Below are 17,236 nucleotides of genomic sequence, written 5' to 3'. Positions count from 1 at the left end.
GTTCTGGCGGTGGTGGGGTCGTTGGTGAGGGAGAGGATCAGCTGGGTGTCGTCGGCATAGGAGATGATGTTGAGGTTGTGTTGGCGTGCGATGGCTGCGAGGGGGCTCATGTAGACGTTGAAGAGGGTGGGGCCAACACAGGAGCACCCTCCTGTGTTGGCTCCAGGGGTCTGGGTTCCCTTCTTTGTTCAGTGGGCCTAGGCTGTCCCGTCCCTGGTGTGGGGAGGTCTTTGTTCCCTCTAATGGGGAGCAGAGTAATTAACTTGGCCCAGCAGGGTGATAAAAGATCTGGAATCTGATTCTGAGTTGAGCCAGTGAAATATGAAAAGTCTGTGTATCCCATAAAATGTACATGTAAGATTTTGGAACCTGCTTATTCAAACTTGGTGCACGTTGCAATACAGGTTACTTTAAAAAAAAAAAACTCAAGTTTCCCCCTTGGGAATGCAAACGCAGGAAAGGTGGCCGGCTGTTCCTAGTAGGCCACACGCCCTGTATTTGTAGCCAAACTTAGGGGATCTTCAATAGCAATTTGCCTAATTACTATTCATTAGGCAGGTTGTTCTGCAACTCCCTCCGGATAGAGATATTGTGACGCAACCTGTTAGTACTTGAGTCAAATTGCAAAAACAGAGATAGGTGGCAAATAGTTGGTGTGCAACTTGCAACCATCGGCGACCTCCCTCTTTGTACATGTTTTTTTTAGACTTCTTTTGCTTTGATCGTATTTCATGATTTGTTTACTGTACTTACTTTTACTTATACCATCGCTTAGGATAAAAGCACTATAGAAATTCAAAGAAATTACTAAATATATCAGTGAAGCCACGTCTCAGAGGGTTCTAATGATACGTACCAATTTGTTGTTAAAAGACGACTGTATCACATTTCCACATAAGGCCATATTTAGTTTAGTTATTTCAAATACCTTATTCATCATCTTTTACTATCTATTTATTTTTATAGTTCACTTTCACTGCATTTTATGACCAAATCAAACTCAAGTGCTTGCATTAAAGATTCATGGCAAGTGCCTGCTATCCGTTGGCGTGGCTTGTCTGCGTTCTTGTTTCCTTAGCGCAGTAAACAAGTTTAATCATCCAATGAGTATCTCACAACATACCTGAGGCGGCAGCACTGCGCATCTCACAACATACTTGAGACTGCGTATCTCACAACATACCTGAGGCTGCAGTACTGCATATCTCACAACATACCTGGGGCTGCAGCACCTCGCATCTCATAACATACCTGAGGCTTAAGTACTGTGCATCTCACAACATACCTGAGGCTGAAGCACTGCGCATCTCACAACATACCTGAGGCTGCAGCACTGCGCATCTCACAACATACCTGAGGCTGAAGCACTGCACATCTCCCAACATACCTGAGGATGAAGCACTGCACATCTAACAACATACCTGAGGCTGAAGCACAGTGCATCTCACAACATACCTGAGGCTGCAGCACTGCGCATCTCACAACATACCTGAGGCTGAAGCACTGCGCATCTCACAACATATCTGAGGCTGCAGCACCTCGCATCTCATAACATACCTGAGGCTTAAGCACTGCGCATCTCACAACATACCTGAGGCTGAAGCACTGTGCATCTCACAACATACCTGAGGTTGAAGTACTGCGCATCTCACCACATACCTGAGGCTGCAGCACTGCGCATCTCAACATACCCGAGGCTGAAGCACTGCGCATCTCACAACAAATCTGAGGCTGCAGCACCTCGCATCTCATAACATACCTGAGGCTTAAGCACTGCGCATCTCACAACATGGCTGAAGCACTGCGCATCTCACAACATACCTGAGGCTATAGCACTGCGCATCTCACAACATACCTGAGGCTGCAGTACTGCCAATCTCACAACATACCTGAGGCTGCAGCACCTCGCATCTCACAACATACCTGAGGCTGAAGCACTGCGCATCTCACAACATACCCGAGGCTGCAGCACCTCGCATGGCACAACATACCTGAGGCTGCAGCACTGCGTATCTCACAACATACCTGAGGCTGCAGCACTGCGCATCTCACAAAATACCTGGTGCTGCAGCACCTCGCATCTCATAACATACTTGAGGCTGCAGCACTGCGCATCTCACAACATACCTGAGGTTGCAGCACTGCGTATCTCACAACATACCTGAGGCTGCAGCACTGCGCATCTCACAACATACCTTAGGCTGCAGCACTGGATATCTCACAACATACCTGAGGCTGCAGCACTGCACAACTCACAACATACCTGAGGCTGCAGTACTGCGCATCTCACAACATACCTGAGGCTGAAGCACTGCACATCTCCCAACATACCTGAGGATGAAGCACTGCACATCTAACAACATACCTGAGGCTGAAGCACAGTGCATCTCACAACATACCTGAGGCTACAGCACTGCGCATCTCACATCATCTCACAACATAACCGAGGCTGCAGCACAGCGCATCTCACATCATACCTGAAGCTGCAGCACAGCGCATCTCACATCATACCTGAAGCTACCTGAAGCTGCAGCACAGCGCATCTCACATCATACCGGAAGCTGCAGCACAGCGCATCTCACATCATACCTGAGGCCGCAGCACTGCGCATCTCACAACATACCTGAGGCTGCAGCACATGCTTGTTGTCTTTGCTGTGCAGGACGGCAGAGACTGTGGCTAAGGAAATACCAGGCTTAATCTCCGTGGGCACCAGGGAATCCGCAAGCTATAAATAAAGACAAATACACACAGATTAATTATTTCACCACGTGATTATCTGTGAAGAACCCAGCTGTGCATTGGCCAGCATAGCAACAAATATTGGAAGCATGCACTTATGGACTGTAGACAAGGTTCCAGCTGCACACGGGAGACTACCCTGGTGGCCTGTTTAGAGTCACTCAAAAAATGTAAATGTGGAGATGGAGCGGATAGAATCTGAATACTGATGACCAAACTGACTATGTGAAGAATGATTCTACAGTACAGAATAGGCCAGGTCCAGTGCAAGAGCACTGACGAGGGTCCGGGCAGAACAAGCACATTACTTACCAGCCAGAACCATTACTGCCATGAATCTCATTTCAGTGCAGTCATTCACTACATACGTAAAATGACAGGAGTCCAGTCTGAGGCACGTTATTTACCAAAATAGAACAAACAACGAGGTGATGGATGAAATGCGTGCTTAAACTCAGCCACAGGTGAGCCCCAGTGGTTGAGACAAATTCAAGCATTCATTCAATTCCTTGTTTCTTGGAGTGGGGGCGTAATTGCGACAGATGTGTGGGGCTCACGGTGCCACAGGACTCTAGCTATACTTCACTTCTGAGGTATTGCTTAAGTCCTGTCTGGGGGCCACGTGACCTGCACAGTACACAGTGCAGCAGGACCAGGACTAATTTAAATATGACCGGTGTCTAGTGTCTAGACTGGCACAGTGGGTGACAAACAATGGACTGCAAGGAAGTCCAGAGCACTCGCCTTTGGCTGAGATTAAATCAAGCATTCCTTCCATCAGTTTGTTGCCAAAAATACAAGGCAGAAGGTCTACATTCAACTCAACAGTTGCATTATTTCTCTGTTGCAACATTTTGTAGGGATAACCATAGACCAGAGCATCATCAAACGCACACCATCAGATATAAAGGAAGCAGGTCTTATTATTTCTTAACTATATAGTTGGGAAGGGGCGTGGCCAAGCCACCGCCCGTAATGGCCACACGCCGTTGAAGCTCCGTCGGAACTCCTCACCATCCTCAATAATGCTGGGCCGTAAATACCATCTCCCACCATCCGGCATCTGAATACACCGGCAGTACCCTGGGCGCTGTGCACCAGGTGGATGGTGGCACCGAGGGAGACGAAGTGGGCCGTCTGAAACCCCCGACTGGCCTGGAGCCCGAGGCCTGCATCGGTGTCATGGTGGCGGCGCCTGGTTGTACGTGACTGGGGAGCGCGAGGTGCCGCTGTAAAAGCATACACTGGTGAAAGCGCCGAGAGGAACCACCACCCACCCGAACCTGTAGCACCCCGGCGGAGCCACCACCCTAGCACCCCGGCGGAACCACCACCCCAGCCGAACCTGTAGCACCCTGGCGGAATCACCCTGGCGGAACCACCACCCCACCCGAACCTGTAGCACCCCGGCGGAACCCCCCCACCCGAACCTGTAGCACCCCGGCGGAACCACCACCCTAGCACCCCGGCGGAACCACCACCCACCCGAACCTGCAGCACCCCGGCGGAACCACCACCCGAACCTGTAGCTCCCCGGCGGAACCACCACTCTAGCACCCTGGCGGAGCCACCACCCCACCCGAACCTGTAGCACCCCGGCTGAACCACCACCCGAATCTGTAGCACCCCGGCGGAACCACCACCCACCCGAACCTGTAGCACCCCGTCGCGCTAGTCCTGTAAGCCCAGCCGAGACTGTACATACAGACAGAATAGCCTTGCGGAGCAGAGGCACCGTGTGGGCCGGTGCCTGCACTGCGGAGACCTGTCTGGAGGCGCTCGGTGGGAGTGGATGAGAACAAGAGGCGTAGCACAGGAGGAGAGAGGAGACCTACCACATAAGGCTGTCCCCGGACACGAGGTAAGGCGGGCCCGAGCCATCCCCGGAGGCCCCGCGGTGACACTCTGGACAAGAGACTTGATACAATGGTCAAGTGCCTCGATGGCCATGACCACTGACTTGAGGGGAGAGTCTCAGATTTGGAAGATGGAGCAGCTTAGAGGTCTAAAAAACGGACCCGCCTGGAACAACTAATGAAGACAGCTGCAATGAAGAACAAACACCTAGAAGCCAGAAGCAGGCGGAACAATATTCATATACTGAGAGTCCCGGAGTCCACGAATACTGGCTGATTAGATCAGTTTGTTGAACAGCTACTGACGGGTCTGTTCGGCACAGAACCATTTATGTCGACATTGTGATTGAGCGGGCCCATCGAACATTGGGACAAAGTCCCAGCCCGGGCTGCCTACCAAGTCCACTTACCGCTCAACTGCTACACTTCAGGGACCGAGATACAGCACTATGTCTGGTCAATGAAAAAGGCCCATTAAATTAGCAACGATCCTCTTTCTCCATATTCCCTGATTTTACCGCTATGGTTCAAGAGGACCGCCGCAGGTGTAAAGGCTACACTACGCAATTTGGGCCTTTGATATGGCATGATATATTAGGCACAACTTAGGGCGGAGGTGAATGGTAAACCACAAGTATTTTACACCCCTGCTGATGTACAGGCCTACTGCCGCAGATATTCTGAGGAATGCTCCCTGTGTCATCAGAAGGAACGCGTAACTTACCTGTAACTGCAGTTATCCAGTATTGGTATCTTTCATAGATTCACATGCCTGAATCATTCCCCGTCGTCGGGATGGGAGTCCCCGGTAAATAAACAAAGTAATGTCTCAGTAGACATATAGAATAATAGGCCCAAAAGGCCTTACCTTAGTAACATATCCACGTCCTTATGTAAAAAAGGACCACAATTTGGAGAGTAGCCAATCAGCTAGTACCACCCTCTAGAACCTTCCTGGAAAGAGCTCTAGTCCCTCATATTTTCGTAAGCACCGTGATAAGTAGTTGTATCACTGAGAGATCCAAGAGAGCCCTTCCAGGGGAGGTGGGTGGGTTGCATGTGAATCTATGAAAGATACCAATACTGGATAACCGCAGTTACAGGTAAGTAACGCGTTCCTTATCCAGTATTAGGGTATCTTTCATAGATTCACATGCCTGAATCAGAATAGTAAGCAATGAAAAGCACATTTCGAAAGGTACAGTATATAAATATTCACCAGATAACATATCAATGTGAAAATAGAAAGTACCAAAAAGCAATGATATTGCAGAGGCATAAATCAAAGTAGAGAAATGTGCGTATAGAAGAAAGGATGGTGGGATGAAAGGAAGGGCTCACCTCTAATGAAGTAGATGACGGAGCACCGCTTGACCCACTGCAGCGTCTTTCATGAGTTCCGTATCCAGGCAGTAATGCTTGGTAAATGTATGCGGCGTCTTCCATGTGGCCGCTCTGCAAATGTCCACAATGGGCCCTCATGCAAACAGTGCCATGGAAGTAGACATTGCCCTCGTGGAATGGGCACGAACTGTGGAGAGCAGGGGACGCCCCGCTTGCTGGTGACAGAAAGCAATGGCTGAAGAGATCCAGCGGGAGATACTTTGCTTGGTGAGTGGTAGACCTTTTCTAGGCCGACTGTACGCCACGATGAGTTGGTTCGATTTGCGAAATGTCTTCGTTCTGTCGATGTACAACTTTAGGCAGCGCTTAAGATCCAAGGAATGCAGGGTTTTTTTCTGCCACTGTTTGTGGATTTGAACAGAATGAACGCAACACAATAGGCTCATTAAGATGGAACTGTGAGGGAACTTTAGGGATAAACTTCCGATTTGTACGAAGAATGACCCTTTCATGTTTGAATTGAAGGAAAGGGTCTTGGATTGAGAAAGCCTGGAGTTCCCCCACTCGCCTTGCCGAGGTAAGGGCTAGAAGGAGCGCTGTTTTCCAGGAGAGATACTTAAGATCGGCTCTGTGTATTGGCTCAAAAGGGTGTTTCATAAGTTGAGCCAGAACCGTGTTGAGATGCCAAGCAGGAGGTACAGGTTTAACCGGAGGGAATGTTCTAAACAGTCCTTTAAGGAATTGCTTAATGAGCCGATGAGACCACAGAGAAGGACCTGCGGAGGATCTCCTGAAACGCGATATTGCTGCCAAGTGGACTTTAATGGAGGCATGAGCAAGACCAGATTTTGCCAGATGAAGAAGGTACCGCAGTATTTGCTCCGGAGTGGAATAAAGAGGGTGTATCTTGTTTGATTTGCACCAGATACAAAACCTCTTCCATTTTAATGAGTACGTTCAGTTGGTACTATCTGCTCGGGCCCGAGCCAGAACTTCTCTACAGTCCGGAGGAATGTCTAAACCCTGAAACTCTCTGAACTCAGAAGCGAAGCTGATAATTTGAGAGATGCCGGATCCGGATGCTGGACTTGTTGGTTGTTGAGCGTAAGAAGAGATGGAACGGTCTCAACCTGATCCGCGGTTCCAGGGAGAGAAGGTGAAGCTCTGTGAACCAATTCATAGAAAGAGGCAAACCGAGCAGCATAGCTCTTATTTCAGCAATAATTAGTAAACAAATGTCCAGCAGTAAATAACGAGCAAATGTCCAAGGTTTGGTCTTTTCTTCTTCTTTATTTCATTCAAGTTGCTTGTATTCCTTGTCCTTGTACAAATAGTTCATGCTTGTACTTTCGGCCCGGTAGATTTCAAATTAATTGTTAACAATTAATAACTACGGCCCGGTAGATTTCAAATTAATTGTTAACAATTAATTTGAAATCTACCGGGCCGTAGTTATTTCTTTAACTATAAATAGTTGAAGGGATTAATTTAAACGTTGCCCCATTAAGCCAAATAGTAGTCTTAAAGTTAACTCCACTTACCCGTAACTGAACTTTGTTGTACTTGTTGTACATAACTAGGTGCATATACTAGTTCTTTAGAGAACTTACCTTTCTCTCGTTTTATTTGCTAGATAGATACGACATCGATATTGCTGCAAGACGACTTTGTTCTACTACTCTTTAAGGTACAACCGATTACCTAATAACTGTTCGAAATTGCTTTAAGTTAACTTGCAAACAACTTTTGAGATTAGTAATAACATGTTGCCAACCGTACTTTAACTAAGCCTTTTATTATTGTAATTATTGGTTGGCTACACGTGACTTAGGCTGATTATTTACATATGTAGAAAAATATTTTTAACATTAGATAATACTTATATGAAGTATTATTTCCTCTTTAACCTACAGAGATAGAAGATGTACTCTTATCCTATCTTCTGATTTTGGTCTATCAGAGTGGGTAAGTGTTGTACAACTAGTACACATTACGCACGTTACCTAGATGCAAAGGAAATTAATTTACCTAGTTCTACCTTTATTGCTCTCACATATACTTTATTTCGGGTGCTATTTATGATAATTATCATCAGACTAATTACTGGTTAGTCTTTTTCCTCTTTTTTCTAACTTGGGGTATAATAAAGTATATACCTTGCTTTTCTTTGCCTTCTGAAATTTTTCCTTTACAATTTATTCCATTTCGGGTTTTTACCTTTGGGTATCTTCACCTTTCGGTTTTGGAATACTATTCCTACGAGTGTTTAGGAATAATAGAAGTTTCCTTTATTCTCATATACATGATTTAAGTACATATAATACAATGTAGCCTATCCTTTGTTCATAGCCCTGACGAAGTCCTGGGCAAACAGCCCTTAAGGACGAAACACGTGTTGGCCCTTTTGAAGTTTTGATTGAAAGTACAAGCATGAACTATTTGTACAAGGACAAGGAATACAAGCAACTTGAATGAAATAAAGAAGAAGAAAAGACCAAACCTTGGACATTTGCTCGTTATTTACTGCTGGACATTTGTTTACTAATTATTGCTGAAATAAGAGCTATGCTGCTCGGTTTGCCTCTTTCTATGAATTTCTAAGTGGGCTTGCTCACGATTTACGACGTGGGGTGGTTATTGTAAGGTTGACCTTGAAGCAGCAGCTTTATCAAATTATTTTGCCTTAATATTTGTCACTTCCCTGCGCAAAGTTTCCCAACCACCTTTCAATTATCTGTGAACCAATGTTGGCGTGGCCAAGCTGGAGCTATCAAGATGAGTGTGCAAGGCTCCGCTTTCAACTTTCGGAGCACCCTGGGAATCAGGGGAATTGGCGGAAAGGCGTACGCAAAGACGTTGCACCATGCGATCGAAAATGCATTCCCCAGAGACCCTTGCTGGGGATGCCAGCTTGCAAAGTGTAGGCATTTGGCGTTCTGCTGGGTAGCGAATAGCTCCAGAACAGGGGTGCCCCATCGAGCAAATATTCTGTTGAGGATCCGCTGATTCAACTCCCACTCGTGACATGCTGCCTGCCGTCTGCTCAAAGAGTCCGCCAGCACGTTGAGGGTGCCTGGAACATACTCTGCTCGAAGAGAGATGCTGTGACTGAGCAGCCAGTTCCAAATTTTTTGCGACTCATGAGAGAGTGTCAGAGTACAAGTCCCAGCCTGCTTGTTCAAATAGTGCATTGGCGTGGTATTGTCGGTTCGGACAAGCACTAGAGAGTTTCTGATTCGTGGAGGGAAAGCCACAAGAGCGAGATATACGGCGCGCAGCTCCAGAAGATTTATGTGAAGTTTCTTTTCGGAAGGGGACCATTTTCCGCTTATCTGCAGTTCTTGAAGGAAAGCTCCCCAGCCCTCTAAAGAGGCGTCCGTGGTGATGATAAGTGGAGCAGCAGGAAGCAAGAAAGGCAAGCCTTGAGAATTGTTCTGGGGGCAAGTCCACCACCGTAGAGCCTTTTTGATCATAGGGGTCCGCTGGATGATGTAGTCGAAAGACCCCGTACACTGGACCCATTGAGCCGAAAGTGCTTCTTGAAGAGGCCGCATGTGAAGGCGACAGTGCGGAACTAACAGGATGCAAGAGGACATCATCCCGAGTAGGGATTTGAAGAGGCGCACTGAAAGCGTCTTCTTGGAACTTATACGGAGCGCCAAGGAATGAAGCTTGTCTTTGCGTTCCTGTGATGGAAACGCCTTCCTCTGTATGGTGTCAAGGGTAGCACCCAGAAAACGTATGCGCTGGGAAGGCTGAAGGACGGACTTGTCCTGATTGAGAGTCAGCCCCAGACAATTGAAAAGCCTCAGACAGGCGCTGGAAGACCTGGACGCGCCTTCTAGAGAGGATGATTTGACGAGCCAGTCGTCCAGATAGGGGAAGACCTGATGGTGATGTTGTTGTAGGTATGCAGCCACCGGAGCTAGACATTTGGTAAAAATGCGTGGCGCCGATTTGAGTCCGAACGGCAGTACCCGAAACTGGTAATGCCTGCCCGCCACCATGAATCTCAGAAATTTCTTGTGGTTGCGGTGTATTGGAATATGAAAATAGGCGTCTTGCAGGTCTAAAGACACCATATAGTCGTCCGCATTGAGAAGCTGTAGCACTTCCTGAATGGTGACCATACGAAACGACTGTTTTTTCAAGAACTTGTTTAGATTTCTCAAGTCCAATATTGGTCTCCATTTTTTCTCCTTTTTTCGTCTGAGGAAAAAGCGGGAGTAAAACCCCTTCCCCTTTTGCCCTGGGGGAACCTTCTCTATAGCTCCCTTCTGGAGCATGAGTGCCACCTCCAGGAGTAGAGCACGCAATTTTTTGTGAAGCATAGGACGGGGAGGGGTTTGGAGAGGAATTTGGATGAATTCTAGAGAGTGTCCGAATTGAACTAATTGTAGAACCCAGCGGTCCGTAGTTATTTGCTTCCAATTTGTCAGACAGTGGGAAATTCTTCCTCCAACTTTGGAGGGCAGAGAGAAGTTGGAGACCGGCGGTAGTGGAAGGTCATTGTCGTCGACCGGCGTCTTTCTGTCTCCCTCCCTTGCCACAAAAGGAAGATTTAGTGTAGGTGGAGTGTTGTTGACGCTGCTGGTACTGTGGACAATATTGCTGAGAGGAAATGAAGGAAGATCGATGTTGGAAATCTCCCCTAGTAGATGTTTGACCTCTCCCTCTTGAGCCTCGAAAAGAGGGGTTCCGGAATTGCAGGGTACCCAACGCCCTAGCAGTGTCCGTATCTTTCTTTATACCTTGTAAAGCCTCATCTATATGTGTCCCAAAAAGAAGTTGGCCATCATATGGCATGTCTAATACTTTGGTTTGTACTTCCGGTCTGAAGGAAGTTGCCTTCAACCAACCCTGGCGCCGTAACACAGCTGCGCCCGCGAGTTGGCGAAATCCTGTAGAGGCAATATCCATTGCACAGTCTATAATTTCAGAGGCAGATCTCTCTCCCTCCAATAAGATCTTCTTTGCCTCTTCCTTCGACTCTTCAGGTAAGTTCGCTAGGTATGGCGCAATATCTGCCCACATCTGCCGATTATAACGACCCAACAGTGCTAAGGAGTTGGAAGCACGCACTGTCAAAGCAGACATGGACGAAAAGCGCTTACCAATATTGTCCAGTCGCCTACCCTCTTTATCCGGCAGAGCAGTCAGCAAAGCGGATGGATTTTTTTTTACTTTCGCTGAGCGGCTTGGGTAATGACTGAGTCCGGTTTCGGATGGCCTGTGAGGCAAGCTGGAGCGGTATCTGGCGCTTTATATTTCTTATCCAGCCGAGGCAAAACTGGAGGGACCGAGGAAGGGTTCTGCATAATCTTTATCCCTTGTTCCCAAATGTAGTCTATAATAGGGATAGATCTAACCGACTTTTTGAAAGGCACTTTAAAATCGTAGAGGAAACAATCCTGTTGGTGCGAGGGCATAGGTATTTGAAAGCGTTGCGCCGCTCTCTCTACGATGTTATGAAAGCCTCCAATGTCCTCCCGAGGCGAGTCAGCTGTGGTAGGAACCGGAGAAGCTGGACAGGCAAGAATGTAATCATCCCACTCGTCTCAATTAGATTGGGAATCCTGAAGTTCTCCTTCTTCATGTTCCTCATCTTCTTCCTCATCTGTAGAGAGACGAGGAGGTGATGTGACAGGCTCAGACTGCAAAATCAATGGAGGGGGTCGAGGCCTTGGTGTTGGAGGCACAACCGGCACCGGAGAAGGTGCCGACGTTGGAAACCGCTGCTTATAGTTGGAGATAAGGAATTGTAGGTCAGACACCAGGGACGCAGGCAGACCAACCATGGAAGGTGGAGGCGGATGATATTCCTCAGGTGAAACCTCCTGATATTCCTGTCCATGATCTTTGTGGTCGGAGCTATCTAGATACTTAACATGCAGTTGCGACGGACTTGTCGCTGTACGGAACATACTGCTGTCGTCAGAGTCTTCCTCCTCCAAAAGCTGAACTGGAGTCAAGAGCTGGACCCTACTAGGTGAAGTCAGGGCCGGTGTCAGTGCACGTTTTGTTATTTTGAGGTGCACATATGTACTTTGTACATCAGAGTCCATAGCCGTCAACGGGCCCGTCGACGGTAGAGTCGTCGACGGTGAAGTGTGAACAGGCATCATTGAAAATTGAGATGCCGTCGTCAGGGCCGTAGTCGACGGTGTCGTCGTCAACGACGATGAAGATTTCGTCGACGATGTTGTCGACGATGAAGGCTTCGTCGACGGAGCCGTTGTCGACGGGGTCCTCGTCGACGATGATGTCGACGTCGACGAGGCAGCTTTAGTCAATGGTGTCGTCGTCGACGCCGTCGTCGGCGATCGCAGCGTCGACGGCAGCTTGGATGACGACGATGTCTTTTTAATTTTCAGCGTCGGCGAGACAGACCTACCGGCCGTCGACGATGGAGTTGTCGTCGTCGATGTAGACAAGGAATGAGACGTGACAGAAGTAGACACTGTCGTCGTCGACGAGGTGACGAACTGCCGCCAATGGAGATTTCCTCGTCGATGAAGCTACCGTCGACGAGGTCGTCGTCGTCGACTGGGTGGAAGAAGGCTTCTTAAAGGCATGTGGAACTTCCTGAGGAGAAACTTTCACTGGCAGAGTCTTAGGAGGGACCTCTGAAGACTTTTTATGCGCCTTCATTTGAGGTGGCTGCGACGAAGGGCCCGGAGACGCCACCCTTGGTCTCTTCTGAGAGGACTGAGGGGAGATGGAAGAGCCCTCACTTTCCTCAGAGGACAATACTGTATCCTTGTCCTTAAGCCTCTGCAGCCAAATCAAGAGGCGCCCTTCACGGTCTTTAAGGGTCTTGGAGGAGAAGGTGCTACATACCTTACAATCCTTTGAAGAGTGGTTAGGATAAAGGCAGTAGAGACAGTCCTTATGTTGATCGTCCACATGAAGCCTCTTTTTCCCACAGGAAGCACAAGACCTGAAAAGGCCTTTCTTCGGAGTGTCTGCCATGAGGAGCAAAAGAACTCCTCACAGAAAATATAAATTTGTAGCAAGAAACACTGGAAATCCAGAAAACGAGAAGTAATGAGCAGAGCTCAGTGGGGACTCCCTTAGCACGACGTGCGGTAGAAAATCTGAGGGACTAGAGCTCCTTCCAGGAAGGTTCTAGAGGGTGGTACTAGCTAATTGGTTACTCTCCAAAGTTTGGTCCTTTTTTACATAAGGACGTGGATATGTTACTAAGGTAAGGCCTTTTGGGCCTATTATTCTATATGTCTACTGAGACATTGCCTTGTTTATTTACCAAGGACTTCCATCCCGACGACGGGGAATGATTCGGGCATGTGAATCTATGAAAAATACCCTAATACTGGATAATTCTCCCAACAACTCACCACCAGATATCCAGTCCGGCACAAGCGCCGCTCTCTTTCCTCTAGGCTGATGATCTGGACCATTCTTCTCTTCATGGTTTCCCAGTTGATAGCGATATCACTGATCGTCCACGGGGACTTTATTATTGTTCTCTGCTGTTATGTTGACCTTGTACGAAAGCAGGCGCAGAATTTCTCCTTTCGTACCTCCCCCTTTTTTAAATATATTGTCTAGGGGTTAGATTAAATTAGTCACACCCACTACTCAGGTATTTTTAAAATTAACCCTACACTTAAACCCCCCCAACCCACTGTTATTTTGTAAACATCATCTGTATCATTATACAGAAAATGCTCCCACGTAGTCCGTAGGTCACAGCACACCTCTTCCCGCAGCGGAATGTGATGGACCTGATGATGAAGCATGCCACCAAGGGGTAACCCTGGTGGGTGAGGGATTCACAAGAAAACTGTTGTTTTCTCCAGTGGTGGTTCAACCTTCTAAACATAGCTAGGTTCCTTTTTTGTGAAGTAGTTTGTAACTAACCAACAGAACTGATGACAATTGGAATGTGCTTGGGAAAATCAAAAAAAGGATCTCAGTGCAAAGTTTAGTGCCTTTTTCAACAAAGTGAATAAGTACTGAATAAAACCCCAGTGAGTAGGCTGTAACAGCAATCCAACTTGCTCATAATGAGCGCGTGTAGTCGTTTTTTGGCATTCTGAAAGGGGACGTTGAAACAGTTTTTTTGTTTTGTTATTGTGTACTTGGTATGTGGCTCTGGATGTGATTCAGGATTACAACGTTTTTGGCTGAAAGTATGGGTGTGAGAGTGTTCAGGAGAAATAGAAAAGGAATCGGAGGATTTGTGGGTTCCGATTTAGCAGGAAGTTTTGATCTTGGATGCGTTTAGCATTAAGGAGAGTTTACCCATTCAATGGATAATGACTACAATGCAGTCAGAGACTTTGGTTTGGAGTACAGGGATAAATGCTGGAAAAGAGTTGACATTTTGCTTGTCATCAGCATATGGGTGAGAAAAGAGCTGAATAACAACACAATGAGGTGCAAAGACAGAAAAATTATGGACGAGAATGGAGACTTTAATATTACTATCTGCCAAAGGAGACGGGCGAGAGAGAGATGGGACAAAAAAGACCTGATCCGGGAGAGGTGACCAAAACAGTTGAGTGCTTGGCTAGGCATTACTAAGGAGGCGAGTGTAAGAATGAGAGCAGTCTGGTTGATAGCACCAAATAGGTCCGCTATGCGAAGTGGAATGATATGGATGACAGTCATTTAGAGTGTGTAGATGTGATGAAGGTGGAGGCAGGACAAGAGTTCTAAAGTCAGATGGATGGAAAGGGGTTAATTAGGTTATGACAAGAACCAAAATAAGGCGAAGGTGCTTCAGGGTTATACAGAAAACCTAAAGTTGTTAAACAGGACAACAGTTGATACTGTTGGATGGATCACCAGTGGATTGCTTGAGTAAGGGTAGGAAAAGAGATAATTTGAAGAACTAAGGATAAGTATTGGAGCTGAAAGAATAGTTAAATATTAATATCAGACTGGATAGGGTACATGAAAAGAGGGTTGGAGGTTGGGTTGCATGGGGCTAAAAGCATCTGACTTTGTACAGGGGGAGTTGATATACTTAAATGGAGAAATGGGATCAGCAGGGTATGTTGGTGATAAGTAGTTAGTTTGGTAATATTAATAGGATTGGAAGGTGGGAAGTAAGACCGGGTGACTGGAACTACTAAGACTTAATCTAGGGTTTTTCTGACTTTCTCAGCTTCCAGGACATGAACAATGGAGCCCTCAGTCTTTCTTCTGGCATCCTCCATGCGAGTACACCACAACACTGGCGATGACAGCCGTGCCCACTGCCTCAAGCTAGGGGCATGCGGAGAAGTATCAGAGCACCTTGAAGCCTATGTAAAGCCAAACTGGGATGGTATGATGACCTGTGTTGAAAATTACTCCATAAAAGGAAATTCCACTGATCTATTGCTTGGGTGCAGTATTGGAGAGAACACAGAGAGAAACCTTAGGGCCATACTTCTTCCAACAGTGACAGGGTGGTGATGAGTGGATCCCCTCAAGACCCCTTGATGGAATATGATCCAAAACGAACAAGCATTGGCATAGCCAATAGGTCTCGCTTTTGGGACCTTAGAAGTATTTAGTTATGCAGCACAATATCCTTGGTGCAACAACATCAACTGTTGCATGGTTAAATACTTGAAAGGTCCCAAAGGCGAGACCTATTGGCTATGCTCGATGACTCAATTATGTGGTGTCCTTCTGAATTGTGTGGCATGATGTGGAATTCTGTGGTGTGGAATTCTGTGGTGTGGAATGGATGTATGTGGCGTGTAGTGTAATTGTGTTGAGTTGAATTATGTGGTTTAGTGTTGAATTATGTGGTGTGGATTGGAAATGTGTGGAGTTGAATTCTGTGGCGTGGAACTGTGTGGATAGCTTTGCCTTTTTGGTGACATAAAAAAAAATAGGTAGGAGCTAAGCTCCAAATCTGTGTTTTTGGATGTTAACTAAAAAAAAAGACAATTTTTCCCCACCATTGACATAATGGTTGCCTCGGTTAGTGGTTCTTTTATTCTCCTCACTCTAGCCAACGCCTGCATTTTCCAAGTGTTCACTGTCACCTAATGAAAACTGTAAAGTTGCTTTTAATAAAAAATGGTGTTATTTTTTATTTCTGCATAGCTGGTTAAAAGGGTTGGAAAGTGAGTGAGTGAAAGGATGGATGGATGGATGAGTGGAATGGTGGATGGGTGGGTGATTGAAGGCGTGGATGGATACTTGCATGGATGAACGAGTGTAAGGATGGATGAGTGAAAGGGTGGATGGATGAGTGAAAGGGTGGATGGATGAGTGAAAGTGTGGATGGATGTGTGAAAGGGTGGATGGATGATGAGCGAAAAGATGGATGGATTAATGAATGAAAGGTTGGATGATGAGTGAAAGAGTAGCTGGATGTATGGGTGAAAGGCTGGATGGATGGACGTGTTGAATTGGGTGGATAAATGGATGATAGATGGATGGATGAGTGAGTGAAAGGATGGGTGTAAGGATGGATGTGTGAAAGATTGAATGAGTAAAAGGGAGGACAGATGGATGGCTGGATGAAAGGGTGGACGGGTGGATGAGTGAATGGATGGAAGGCTGAGTGAAAGGCTGGATGGATGAGTGAAAGGTAAATGGATGGATGGATGGATAGATGTGTGAGTGAAATGGTGGATTGCGGATGATTGAAAAATGGATGGATACATGCATGGATGAATGAGTAAAAGGATTGATGTAATGAGGCATCTAATCACAGGCATTTACAAATGCAGTTTAGCACATTAAAGCCAGATAATTTGCCAAAAAAGGATTGATTTCTTATTGGTTGCATATACAAGAAAAATAAATGAATATGATACTGTGATGACAGAGTGTACTTTTCACTGGCAAAATAGTCCCTCGAGCATTTTAATGGAATCACTTTTAAGAAAATGGAATGATACACCTGAGATGAGATTAAACACTCATCTGAGCGGCGCTGGCTCAGGCGAGACCTAAAAATTCTATGAACTGATTCAGACCTGTTTTGAACTGCAGTGTTAGTCTGGCAAAGTAAAACTATGGGTGACTAAAACAAAGAGGGACCTGAAGAGGAGCTTTTAAGAACAGTGCTTCAGGCCCCAAGAAAGCTAATGTACCACAGGAGCTTGAGATCGAAAAGATTGTGGATCACCACTAAGGGTGAGAGGGCCCTTAAATCTATAACTGTACGGCACATTTGAGTTAATGTAAAAAATTTAGAGCCCTGAAAAGGAAGAGGGCAGTGACAGATTCCTCTCTGAATGAACTGGAAGAGTTTACACACTGTGTGGTCGATAGATCGTAAATTGGGAAACATGGCATAAGTCTTGAATAAGCTCAGA

The 17,236-nt window shown here is 46.5% G+C and overlaps 1 protein-coding gene across 1 annotated transcript in view; it reads right to left on the bottom strand.

Moving 5' to 3' along the window:
• Positions 1 to 17,236, bottom strand: part of INTS9 (integrator complex subunit 9) — a 421,484-nt gene that overhangs the window by 46,951 nt on the left and 357,297 nt on the right. The window contains exon 15 of the mRNA XM_085613054.1: positions 2,624 to 2,728. Within this exon, the coding sequence (XP_085469180.1) occupies positions 2,624 to 2,728 (105 nt within the window). The remainder of the gene's footprint in view (positions 1 to 2,623; positions 2,729 to 17,236) is intronic.

This window comes from Triturus cristatus, chromosome 6 (genome assembly GCF_964204655.1).
Source record: "Triturus cristatus chromosome 6, aTriCri1.1, whole genome shotgun sequence".
NCBI classification, from domain to species: Eukaryota; Metazoa; Chordata; class Amphibia; order Caudata; family Salamandridae; genus Triturus; species Triturus cristatus.
This window is presented reverse-complemented; position numbering and strand designations above follow the sequence as displayed.